This window comes from Cebus imitator, unplaced genomic scaffold, assembly GCF_001604975.1.
Source record: "Cebus imitator isolate Cc_AM_T3 unplaced genomic scaffold, Cebus_imitator-1.0 Scaffold37, whole genome shotgun sequence".
NCBI lineage: Eukaryota > Metazoa > Chordata > Mammalia > Primates > Cebidae > Cebus > Cebus imitator.
In genome coordinates this window covers 5,189,964-5,201,410 of record NW_016107352.1, presented here as the reverse complement: position 1 = coordinate 5,201,410, position 11,447 = coordinate 5,189,964, and the positions used below count along the sequence as shown (strand labels likewise).

Here is an 11,447-nt window from a genome sequence, read left to right as displayed (position 1 = left end):
ACTACAAGACTGTAGTAATCAAAACAGTATGGTACTGATACCAAAACAGAGACATAGACCAATGGAACAGAACAGTGGCCTTAGAAATGACACCACATATCTACAGCCATCTGATCTTTGACAAACCTGATAAAAACAAGCAATGGAGAAAGGATTCCCTATTGAATACATGGTGTTGGGAAAACTGGCTAGCCATGCAGAAAGCTAAAACTGGATCCCTTTCTTAAACTTTATACAAAAATCAACTCCAGATGGATTAGATATTTGAATATAAGACCTAACACCATAAAAACCCTAGAAGAAAACGTAGGCAATGCCATTCAGGACACAGACATGGGCAGGACTTCATGACTAAAACACCTAAAGCAATGCCAACAAAAGCCAAAATAGACAGGTGGGATCTAATTAAACTGCAGAGCTTCTACACAGCAATAGAAACTATAATTAGAGTGAACCAGCAACCAACAGAATGAGAAAACATTTTTGCAATCTACCCATCTGACAAAGGGCTAGTAACCAAAATCTACAAAGAACTTAAACAAATTTACAAGAAATAACTCCAAACAAACACTTTTCAAAAGAAGACATTTTTGCAGCCAACAAACATATGAAAAAAAGTTCATCATCACTGGTCATTAGAGAAATGCAAATCAAAACCACATTGAGATACCATGTCATGCCATCTCATGGCGATCATTAAAAAAATCAGGAGATAACAGATGCTGGAGAGAATGTGGAGAAATAGGAACGCTTTACACTGTTGGTGGGAGTGCAAATTAGTTCAACCATTATGGAAGATAGTGTGATGATTCCTCAAGGATCTAGAAATAGAAATAGCATTTGACCTAGCAATCCCATTACTGGGTATATGCCCAAAGGATTATAAATCATTCTATTATAAAGACACACGCTCATGTATGTTTATTGCGGCACTGTTCACAATAGCGAAGACTTGGAACCAACCCAAATGCCCATCAATGATAGACTGGAAAAAGAAAATGTGGCACATATATACCATGGAATACTATGCAGCCATAAAAAAGGATGAGTTCATGTCCTTTGCAGGGACACAGGTGAAGCTAGAAATCATCATTCTCAGCAAACTAACACAAGAACAGAAAATCAAACACTGCATGTTCTCACTCCTAAGTGGGTGAACAATAAGAACACATTGACAGCAGGAGGGGAATATCACACACCGGGGCCTGTCGGAGGGTAGGGGGCTAAGGGAGGGATAGCAGGGTGTGGAAGGACTGGGGAGGGATAGCATTAGGAGAAATACCTAATGTAGATGATGGGGTGATGGATGCAGCAAACCACCATGGCACGTGTATACCTATGTAACAAACCTGCATGTTTTGCACATGTACCCCAGAACTGAAAGTATAGTAAATAGGTAAATAAATAAAAATAATAATAGAAAGAATAACAGCATAAAGTCTAAGGCTTATTGGAGAAAACTCTCAGCAGAGAAGTAGCAAATCACTCATGATCTGTCAAACATTAGTGCTCTCTTAGAGAGGAATCCATCCCCATACATCCAAGTAATTATGTCCTAATGGAAATCTCCTCATTTAGAAGCAAGTGACTTCTTTATGAAGAAGGAAACCTCCTGGTTTAGAAGGAAGTGACCACTGGCTGGTATCAGCCTGTTCTTACCTACAGCTGAGACCTGCCAACCCAGCTGTCAGCTGAGCCACAAAAGAGATGAGGAAAGGAACAACCAAGCCCTTAGGTCTTGTCTCTCCTAGGTGAGACACAGAATGGAAAATATAAAAAAAATAAATTCTAACCAAAAGACAACTGGCATATCTATAATAGTAGAAAACAACAACCAAAAAAACTATAAAGCCAGACCTGGCACAGTGACTCACACCTGTAATCTTAGCACTCTGGGAGGGCAAGGAGGGAGGCTTGCTTGATTCCAGCAGTTAAGGACCAGCCTGGGCAACAAAGCAAGACCCCCATCTCTACAAAAGAAAGATTTTATTTTTAATCAGCTGGGTGTGATGGCATGTACCTATAGTCTCCGCTGGGAAGCTGAGGCAAGATCACTTGCGCTCAGGAGTTTAACGCTGCAGTGAACCAAGATCACGCCACTGTGCTCCAGCCTCAGCAACAGAGTAAGACCCTGTCTAAAAAAAAAAAAAAAAAAAAACCTATATATCTATCTATCTATCTATCTATCTATCTGTCTGTCTGTCTATCTGGCAACAGTTATCACAGCTTCAAGGAGAAATCTGACAATGCTACCATCTATAGGATATTTCACACATTTATCAACAGAGACATTAAGCAGACAAAAAAAGAATAGAACTATGTGAACACTACATTTCACACACTGGATCCAACAACTGGAAAATACATTCTTTTTTTGCCAAGCACACCTGAAAAATTGTCCATGTTCCTAATAAGACTTAAAGCAAGCCTCATATAATTTCAAATAATTAGTCCCATATAATTTCAAAGAATTAGACAAACCACACCCTCAGATCATAACGTATTTCATTGGGAATTATCAAAATAGCTATAATAAAACCTATACATTTTGAAACAAAAATGACCCATGGATCAAAAAAGAAATATGCTGGAAACTAGCAAATACTTAGAATTTAATGACCGTCTACTTATGAAAACTTGTGGGAAATATCTAAAGCTCTAGTCAAAGACAATTATACCAATCTATAAGGTTTTACAGGTAAACACTACCAAACACTCGATAATTTCAGTTTTATATACAATCTTGGAGAATAAATAAAAGAAACACTCCACACTAATTTCACAGAACTAGTATAACTAATATGGAAAGGAGGCAGAAGGGCAGGGTCCCTGGCAAGGGCTCCACCATCAAGCCTGGACCCACAACCCTAAATGTGGACAGGCTGTTTTTACACTCACATGTTGCCTTTTGGCCCACTACACCTCCCTATTCTGTGCCCATGTAAACCCTAAACCCCATGCTCCACAAGCAGAAGAGTGGCAGAGCAGCAGAATGGCGCACCAGAGAAGGAGAGAAAAGAGGAAGCATCTGAGTGTAGAGGGGAGTGTGGCTGGGGATGATCAGAGAGGAGATTGGTCATAAAACAGCTGAACTCCAGGACTTCCCACTCCATTCCCTCTCCAACTCCCCATGTGTATTAGTTCATTTTCATACTGCTGGGTAATTTATAAAGAAAAAGGGGTTTAATGGACTCACAGTTCCACATGGCTGGGGAGGCCTCACAATCATGGTGGAGGGCAAAAGGTACATCTTACATGGCGTCAGACAAGAGAGAATAATAAAAAAAAAAATATCAAGCGAAAGGGGCTTCCCCTTATAAAAGCATCAGCTCTCATGAGACTTATTCACTACCACAAGAACAGTATGGGGGAAACTGTCCCCATGATTCAGTTACCTCTTGTAGGGTCCCTCCCACAACACTTGAGAATTATAGGAGCTACAACTGAAGATGAGATTTGGGTGGGGACACAGCCAAACCATATCATCATCCCACTAAGAGTCACCTCCATCACTTAATAAAATGCCCACATTCACCATCTTTCAAGTCCATGTAACCTGATTCCTCCTGGGTGCTAGACAAGAATTCAGGATGTACTAGGTGTGGGAACCCAAAAAGGCTGTCACACTGACTCCACTGAGCTACTTAACACTTAAGCCATCCCCAGACGGCAGGGCTAAAAAGGCACTGTAACACCCCTAGTCACTGCCATGGGGTGAAAGCCCAAAATCACTCACACCAGCTCCTGCACCTGCTCACCTGCACGATCCTCCACCCTTAACGGGTTTGAATGCATGGCAGCTGAGCAAACGTGCCACACCCTGGTTGCTAGTCACACAAAGGGTTTAGGGAATTCTCCTGCCTCATAACCATAATGCCATATTTTGATAAGGACTATACAAAAAAGGAAAATTCAGGCCAATCTCTCTCATGAATATGGATTTTCTTAAAAAATCCTAAACAAAAACAACAGCAAATCAAATCCAGGAATATATAATAAAAGACAATATATCATAACCAAGCTTTCAGGAATGTGAGCTTGGTTCAACACTGAAAAATATATACTCATTTCAATCATCTCAATTAAGGCAAAAAATGCATCTGATCAAATTCTGTAACCATTCAATTAAAACTCTTATCAAACTAGGAATAAAAGGAAAATTCCTTAACCTAATAGAAATTTAGGTTGGGAAGGACTTCGAGGAATGCTCCTTAAAAGAAGCTGAATCTCATGAAGGTATACTCTTGCCTGACCACTTCTCTGCCACGTGCAATGTGGATTTACTCAATGGCTGAAGCTCCACCACTTACCTGGCCTATAAGGTGACCATAAATATGGAACTAGATGTTGAACGTACAGGAAGACAGAAAGAACCTGGGGGACTAAGATCTTAGTGGCACTACCACATACGTACTAAGTTACATAGCTGTGAACTTCTTTCACGTGTGAGAATGAGCATTTGTGCATTAAAGATACTTTCATTTGTGCAGCCAAACCCATCTTGACTTAAACACTATTTCTATTCAAAACAGTACTGAAGGCTCTATACTAGGTAAGAAAAATAAATAACATATGTAAGAATTCTTACGAAACAAAACTATAATTATTCAAATATGAATAGAAAATTTCAAAAAAACTCATAGAAAATTCTTAAAATGGCGTTTCTATATACCAAAACAATCAGTTAAAATCTTCAATTTAAAAAATGATACCATTCATAACAGCAACAAAAACAAGGTATCTAGGAGTAAATATAAGCTAAAAGTCAAAACTCTTATACAGAAAAGTTTGAGACTTTTTGGAAAGATTTTAAGAGGACCAAAATAGCTCAAGGATAGTAATAGATGACATTCAGCTGTTACTTCTGAAATACATCTAAGGATTCAACACAATTTTGATCAAAATTCCAACAGTTTTTCATGGAAATTAATAAGCTATATTCTACATGGAACAGTAAAGTGACAAAAATAACCAAGACATTCCTGAAGAACACAGCCCCAGACATCAAAACTTACGATAAGGCTACACTATTAAAGAAAACAGGTAGTGGTTCAGGGACAGAAAACTAGATCCACAGAACAGAATCGACTCCACATGTATCTGTAAATTTAAGGTGACATGTGAAGGTCAGTGACAAAAAGGTGATACAGTGAAATCACGTTAGGACAACTGAAATTAAAACAAAACAAAGAAACTGGAGATCCATCGGACAACATACATAAAGAGTGAATTCTAGATGACGGACTATTAAATATGAAAGGCAAAACTAAGAATTTTAGGAAAAATAGAATACCTTTAAGAGTATGATGTACAAAAGAGTTCATAAATGAGATTTTAATTGACTTTTCTCCTATATTAAACTTAAGGGGGAAAATGTTTAACTATATTAAAAGAGCTTTTTTTTTTTTTCTTTTTGAGACAGAGTCTCGCTTCGAGTGCAGTGGCACGATCTCGGCTCACTGCAGCCTCCACCTCCCGGGTTGAAGCAGTTCTCCTGCCTCAGCCTCCCAAGTAGCTGGGACTACAGGCGCGTGCTACCACGCACAGCTAATTTTTGTATTTTTAGTAGAGACGAGGTTTCACCATTTTGGCCAGGGTGGTCTCGATCTGTTCTCCTCTTGATCCGCCCACCTCAGCCTCCCAAAGTGCTGGGATTACAGGCATGAGTCACCGCGCCCGGCAAAAGAGCTCTTTCTAATTTTTTTTAAAAAAAAGAAGGAAATGGAAAGATAGGCCAAAAAAGCACAACATTTTGTACCATTACAATATTCCACTAATAAAACGCTCTTAAAAGTCAGTAAGAAAAAGAAAAATCAAGGAAAAAACAAAAACATAAATAGCCAATAAAAATCTGAAAAGATGTTCAAACCTATCAGTAATCAGGGAGTACAAATTAAGGTCACGGCAAAAAACCATTTCATATCCATCAAACTGGGGAAAAAAACTTCAAGGGTTGCCAATAATATACATTAACTGTAACTCTCTTATACTCCAGGTAACAGGGTAAATACCACCATTTGGGGAAATCATTTTCTTACTGGCGGCAGACATCCAAGTTACCCCAAGTTACCGGTGGCCTATCCTTACGGGTCCACAGGAACTTCAGTCCTTGCCTCCTCAGAAGAAATAATTTGACTGAGGGCCACAAAGCAGAAAAAGAGATCCAAGCAAGTTCCAGAGCAGGAATGGAAGTTGACTTAAAAAGGCCTTAAACAGTAAAGAAACGAAGGTGTACCTGTTAGAGACCCAAGCAGGAATGTAAAGCTTTTTTACACCCGCTTCTTTCCCATGCTTCTTCCCTTAGGCTGGGCTGCCCGCATGCGCAGAGTCCTCCTTACCCTTGGGTAGTGTGGTTACGGGATTACACGAACGCCCATCTGAGACTTTCTTCCTTTTTCCGGTGGAGTGTACCAGGAAGATCATACTTTACCATTTTTGTCTCTTAACATGCAGGCCCAGAAAGCTGTTTCTCCCTCGGGTCTGCATTTGATAAACATTTTGATAACAGGTGTGGGCCATTAGAAATGGCCTCTCCCTGGCGCTCGAATTATTATTTTAAGACGGAGTATCGCTCTGTAGCCAGGCTGGAGGGCAGTAGCGCGATCTCGGCTCACTGCAACTTCCGCCTTCCGGGTTCAAGCGATTCTCCTGCCTCCGCTTCCTGAGTAGCTGGGACTACAGGCGCACGCCACCACACCCAGCTAATTTTTGTATATTTAATAGAGATAGGTTTTCACCATGTTGGCAAGGATGGTCTCGATATCTTGACCTGGTGACCCGCCCGCCTCACCCTCCCAAAGTGCTGGGATTACAGGCGTGAGCCACTGCACCCAACCCAAATTATCATTTTTAGAGAGGCAATTCGATAATTGCCAAACCATTGCCGGACATTTCTAGTAGGTTAGGAGAGAGCTCACTACTGCCCGGCTCATGCCTAACTACCTGTGACTATATATATATATATATATATATATATATATATATATACATTCAACATAGATGAATCTCAAAAGCAGAAGAAACAAGTCAGAAGATACGTAACGTTTCCATTTACATAAAAGTCAAAGACTGGCAATACTAAACGTACCATTTAGAAATGACTACGTATGTAATAAAATTATGTAGAAAAGCTTAGGAACGTTAACACAAATTTCAAGATAGTGTGTTTACTTACGGCTGTAGTGAGAAGGACCTAATTGGGTAAGTGTAGACTGGTATAATTTACTGGTAACTGGTAAATTTCCATTTCTTCGGCTGAATGACAGGCCCCATGGATTCACTTCATTTCTCTCAAAACTATGCAAATCGGCTATCTATACTCTTTTCTGTATATCATATATTTCATAATATTTTAAGTGACTCAAAAATAAGCAAAAAATTTGTTTCAAATTATCTTCTTGCTCATCTCCCTGTTTTAAAAGAAAGCCTTTGCTTAAAAGAGGTCTTTTTAACTGCAAGGAAACAACATTAGCATTTGGTGCTCTCAGGACGGCTCTTTAAAAAAAAAAAAAATTGCTATTACAGGCTGAGAGGCTCATACCTGTAATTCCAGTACTTTGGGATGCAGAGGAGAGAGGAACGGATCGCTTGAGCCCAGGAGTTTGAGATAAGCCTAGGCAATATGGCAAGACCCCATCTGTACAAAAAAAAATTTTTTTAATTAGCTGGGTGTGGTGGCATACGCCTATAGTCCCAGCTACTTGCCAGGCTGAGGTGAGAGGATCGCTTGAGCCTAGGAGTTAAAAGTTGCAGTGAGCTATGATCATGCCACTGCACTCCAATCTTGCTGACAGAGCGAGATCTTGTCTCAAAAAAAAAAAAAAAAAATTATTACATTGAAGACTCTCATGTGTGTTCTCTCCCCTATATAATGCACATCAACGTACTTTGCAAAGCAATGCTAAGGTATAAAAGACTTAAGGCTTTATGCAGATATATAAAACGAACTTTACTGACTTGCACCAATACAACCACCACTTTCTATACACCACTGATACACATTCTACATCTGTTTAACGAAATCCTTTAAACTACTATTAGTGAGTAAAACTAAGACAAACCTATTAAGTGCTAAGTTAACACTGAGGCAGACTATCATTTAATTATCATACATCAGATTCCAATCTTAAATTGCCACATTAAGTCTCAAACCGGATCTTTTTTGCTTAGGGAATATGAACGATGACAATTCTGTAGTTTTGGGTAAAATCAGACTCAGTTTCCACAAAGTTATAACAACCAATTAAAGCTTCTGTCCAAATTCCACAGCACTGTTTGAAGGTATTTTTATGTGCACTCATTCTAGAATATTCCTGGCAAGGCCGCCGGCTTCGGGTCACAAGATAGCCAGGGACAGACTGGTGACTACCTCCAAATCTCCCTGGAAGGGGTTATCTTCCAGACCTCCAGATCGCCCTCCAGAGTCTCGGGTTGTGGAGGACAACAACAGAAAGACTGCTGGGGGTGGGGTGGGCGGTTTAAACTGTTGCGTCAAGCAAATGGCCAAAAGTTAAGAGTCAGCTGGGACCTTGCAAATCATTCCGCCTAACCCTTCGTTTTTCAGATGGGGAAAATACGCCTCAGAAGGGGGAACCGTAGCTCGGGGAACACTGGTTCAGGGTATAACAACGATTTAAGCTTGTTTCCTCTGGTCCTGGTCAGTGGTCCTTCCCCATTACCTATTCTTAAGTGCTTCTACTGGCTGCCAAAACAGAGGGGGTAGTGGAGTGAGAGAACCGGCACCACCGCAGTGTAGCCAGGTTGTCTGGGCTAAAAAAAAAAAAAAAAAAAAAAAAAAAAAAAAAAAAAAAAAAAAAAAAAAAAAAAAAAAAAAAAAAAAAAAAGTCTTAGAAGTAATCGGGTCAATCTCTCTTCTTACAGGTGGAGAAACTTAAGTAGAGTGACGCAGCTAAGGGAGTAAATCGACCCTCACGCAACAAGTGGCAAAAGCCTGAAGAAACTGATCAAGATCACTGACGACCCCCGCTCCCCATCTCCAAAGGAGCAAGTATCACAACCAACCCCCCCCACCCCTCGCCGCACCACATTTCATTCAGCAAAACTCCAGCGCCTCCCACGCAGAACCTGGAAGAGGAAAGGCAGAGCAACAGTAACAGCTGGTACGCAGCACCCACAGCACCGCGGCAACAGCTGGTACCGAAATCCCGCCTAGCTCTTTTGACTCTGTTAGCCGGAAGAACGAGGAAACCGTAAGGCTGCGGCGTCTCCCGCGAGAAGAGGTACCTGAGGCTCGTGCTGCAGTCCCCCGCCGCACCGGCACCGGAGCTCCACGCCCCACTTCCGGGGTCAAATCACCGCGGAGAAGCCGGTGAGCGCAGCAGGGGAGCCTCAGGTTCCGCCCCTATCCAAGCCCTGCCTCCACTGCCGCTAGCCTGGGATCCGGCAACTTCCGGGACGCCGGGAGTCTCTAAGCAGCCAATCTCCACTTCCGGACGTATCGCGCCCCTCCCGCACCCCTTTCAGAGACGGCGCGACGGCGATGTAGGTTTCCGCGCATCTAATTGGCGAAGCTGGAGCGCTAGTCTTCGCTGATTGGTGCCGGGAAATCTGCCCCATAGATACCCGCGGGGCGCACAATTTCAGTCTTTCTTGGGTTTCCCGCCCGCCGCAGTCTTGGACCATATAATCATGGTGGATATGATGGAGTTGCCCAGGGCGCGCATCAACGCCAGCATGCTAATTCAATTCATCGACAGGCCTGTCTGCTTCGTAGGGAAGGTGGAAAAGGTGCGGGTTCGCCGTTGTGGGCTCCGCTGTCCGAGGCCGGAGGGAGGGACCCTGTGACCTCCTGGGTGGCGGATTTTGAGTGGATAACTGGGTAACGGGGGTTGAAGGAGGACGGAAAGCCTCAGGTCACTGCGCTCCTGAATACTTTATTTTGCACAAGGAGACTTTTTGAAAATTCTTTAACCGTTATAGCCCCATTTTGGTGCCTCTTTTATGGCCCGGAAACAAGGTGTTTTCAGATGCTCTGCGTTCTAAATTCCAGTGTTCTACGCCTCCATTCAGACAGTGCTTATCTAAGGGAAATTATAGACGGGACTCCCACATTTACCTTCAGATTTCATAGTTTACTCAGACGTGACAGACGCCGGCAAAACTGATCTGCTTATTCCTTCTCTTCTGAAATTACTTCTTTTTGCAAACCTCGTTTCCTCGTTGTAATCGCTTCTTCGCAAAACCTGCCTTGATTGTCCGCTTTGAATCCCGTAGTAGCGAGTTATCTAACCCCACTATTAAAGTGAAGTCCCCTCATTCTACAGGCGAGAAACAGGCCCAAAGTCTTGGAATCAGTGACCTGAGAAGCTGAGGGGGGAAAAAACTATAAAGACTTACTTAGTAGCTCATTACATCTACACATCCTCTTCCTTAAATGAGTGTTACTCTGGCTTCACAAGTAGGGAAACTGAGTGGGAGTGGCAGGTGGTTGACTAAAATGCTGAGAAACTGCAAGTGGCAAAGCTGGCATTCAAATGAGATCTGACAGCGCTCTTTACAGCTGCTTCCCAGGAGTAGGACCCAGATATTCTAGCAACCAGTTCTCCGTTTACTTCATCATGCCTGATTTTTAAAACATAACCTCCATGGGTTATGTACCGTCTAAATCATAAGTGCCAGCAGATTTCACTTTTAGCTAGGACGGGCCTCCCTTTAATTTGTTACTGGAATAGTGTTGCCATATTTAGCAAATGCAGAACCTACTTATACTACAAAACAAATTCCTTGTTTATCCGAAATTCAGAATTAACTGTGTGTCCCATGAACAGATTTGGTAACATAAGATTATAATTTGAACCAATAATTGAATAAACTGAATTGAATAGAATGAATAAACTATTCAAAAAATAGTTGATTTGTTCTCAACTAAGGATCAATGTGCTCATCTTTTGTCAAACTTATTTGTTGTTTTAATGAGATTTTAATCATATGTTTCGTTTTTAGATTCATCCCTCCGGAAAAATGTTTATTCTTTCAGATGGAGAAGGAAAAAATGGAACCATCGAGTTGATGGAACCTGTATGTTTAAGTATTAATAAGTCTCATATATATTATAGTTAATTCTTCATCTGGGTTTGGTTTGCTGATGATGTTTCTAATTTTTGGAGTGGATATAAAAAGGATGAGCTGGTGAAACATCCCTGGCTCTAAAATTAAATTCTTGTACTATTCTCTCATTATATTTCCTTTTACATTTTTAACCAATGATTTTTTGGGCTTCATGATTTTTGAACATGTCCCTTAATTGCTGGATAACAATTTTCATTCCTTATGAAAGGCCATAAAATTACATAAGAAAAATTTAAACTGCATGCCGGGCGCGGTGGCTCAAGCCTGTAATCCCAGCACTTTGGGAGGCCGAGGCGGGTGGATCACGAGGTCAAGAGATCGAGACCATCCTGGTCAACATGGTGAAACCCCGTCTCTAC

The 11,447-nt window shown here is 41.4% G+C and overlaps 2 protein-coding genes across 4 annotated transcripts in view; one reads left to right on the top strand and one right to left on the bottom strand.

Annotated features, from left to right (window-relative positions):
* UMAD1 (UBAP1-MVB12-associated (UMA) domain containing 1) overlaps positions 1-9,355 on the bottom strand; it is a 240,548-nt gene extending 231,193 nt beyond the window's left edge. The window contains exon 1 of one of the 3 annotated variants that reach the window (XM_017525083.1): positions 9,244-9,355. The gene's annotated coding sequence lies outside the window, so the exon portion shown is untranslated. Of the gene's footprint in view, positions 1-9,042; positions 9,193-9,238 lie in introns of those variants that run through there. The other 2 variants (XM_017525082.2, XM_037737301.1) reach the window with 2 other exon arrangements.
* Positions 9,356-9,392: 37 nt separating this feature from the next.
* RPA3 (replication protein A3) overlaps positions 9,393-11,447 on the top strand; it is a 4,311-nt gene continuing 2,256 nt past the window's right edge. Inside the window, exons 1-2 of the mRNA XM_017525087.1 lie at positions 9,393-9,747; positions 10,963-11,037. Coding sequence (XP_017380576.1) covers positions 9,649-9,747; positions 10,963-11,037 — 174 coding nt within the window. The 5' untranslated portion in view covers positions 9,393-9,648. The remainder of the gene's footprint in view (positions 9,748-10,962; positions 11,038-11,447) is intronic.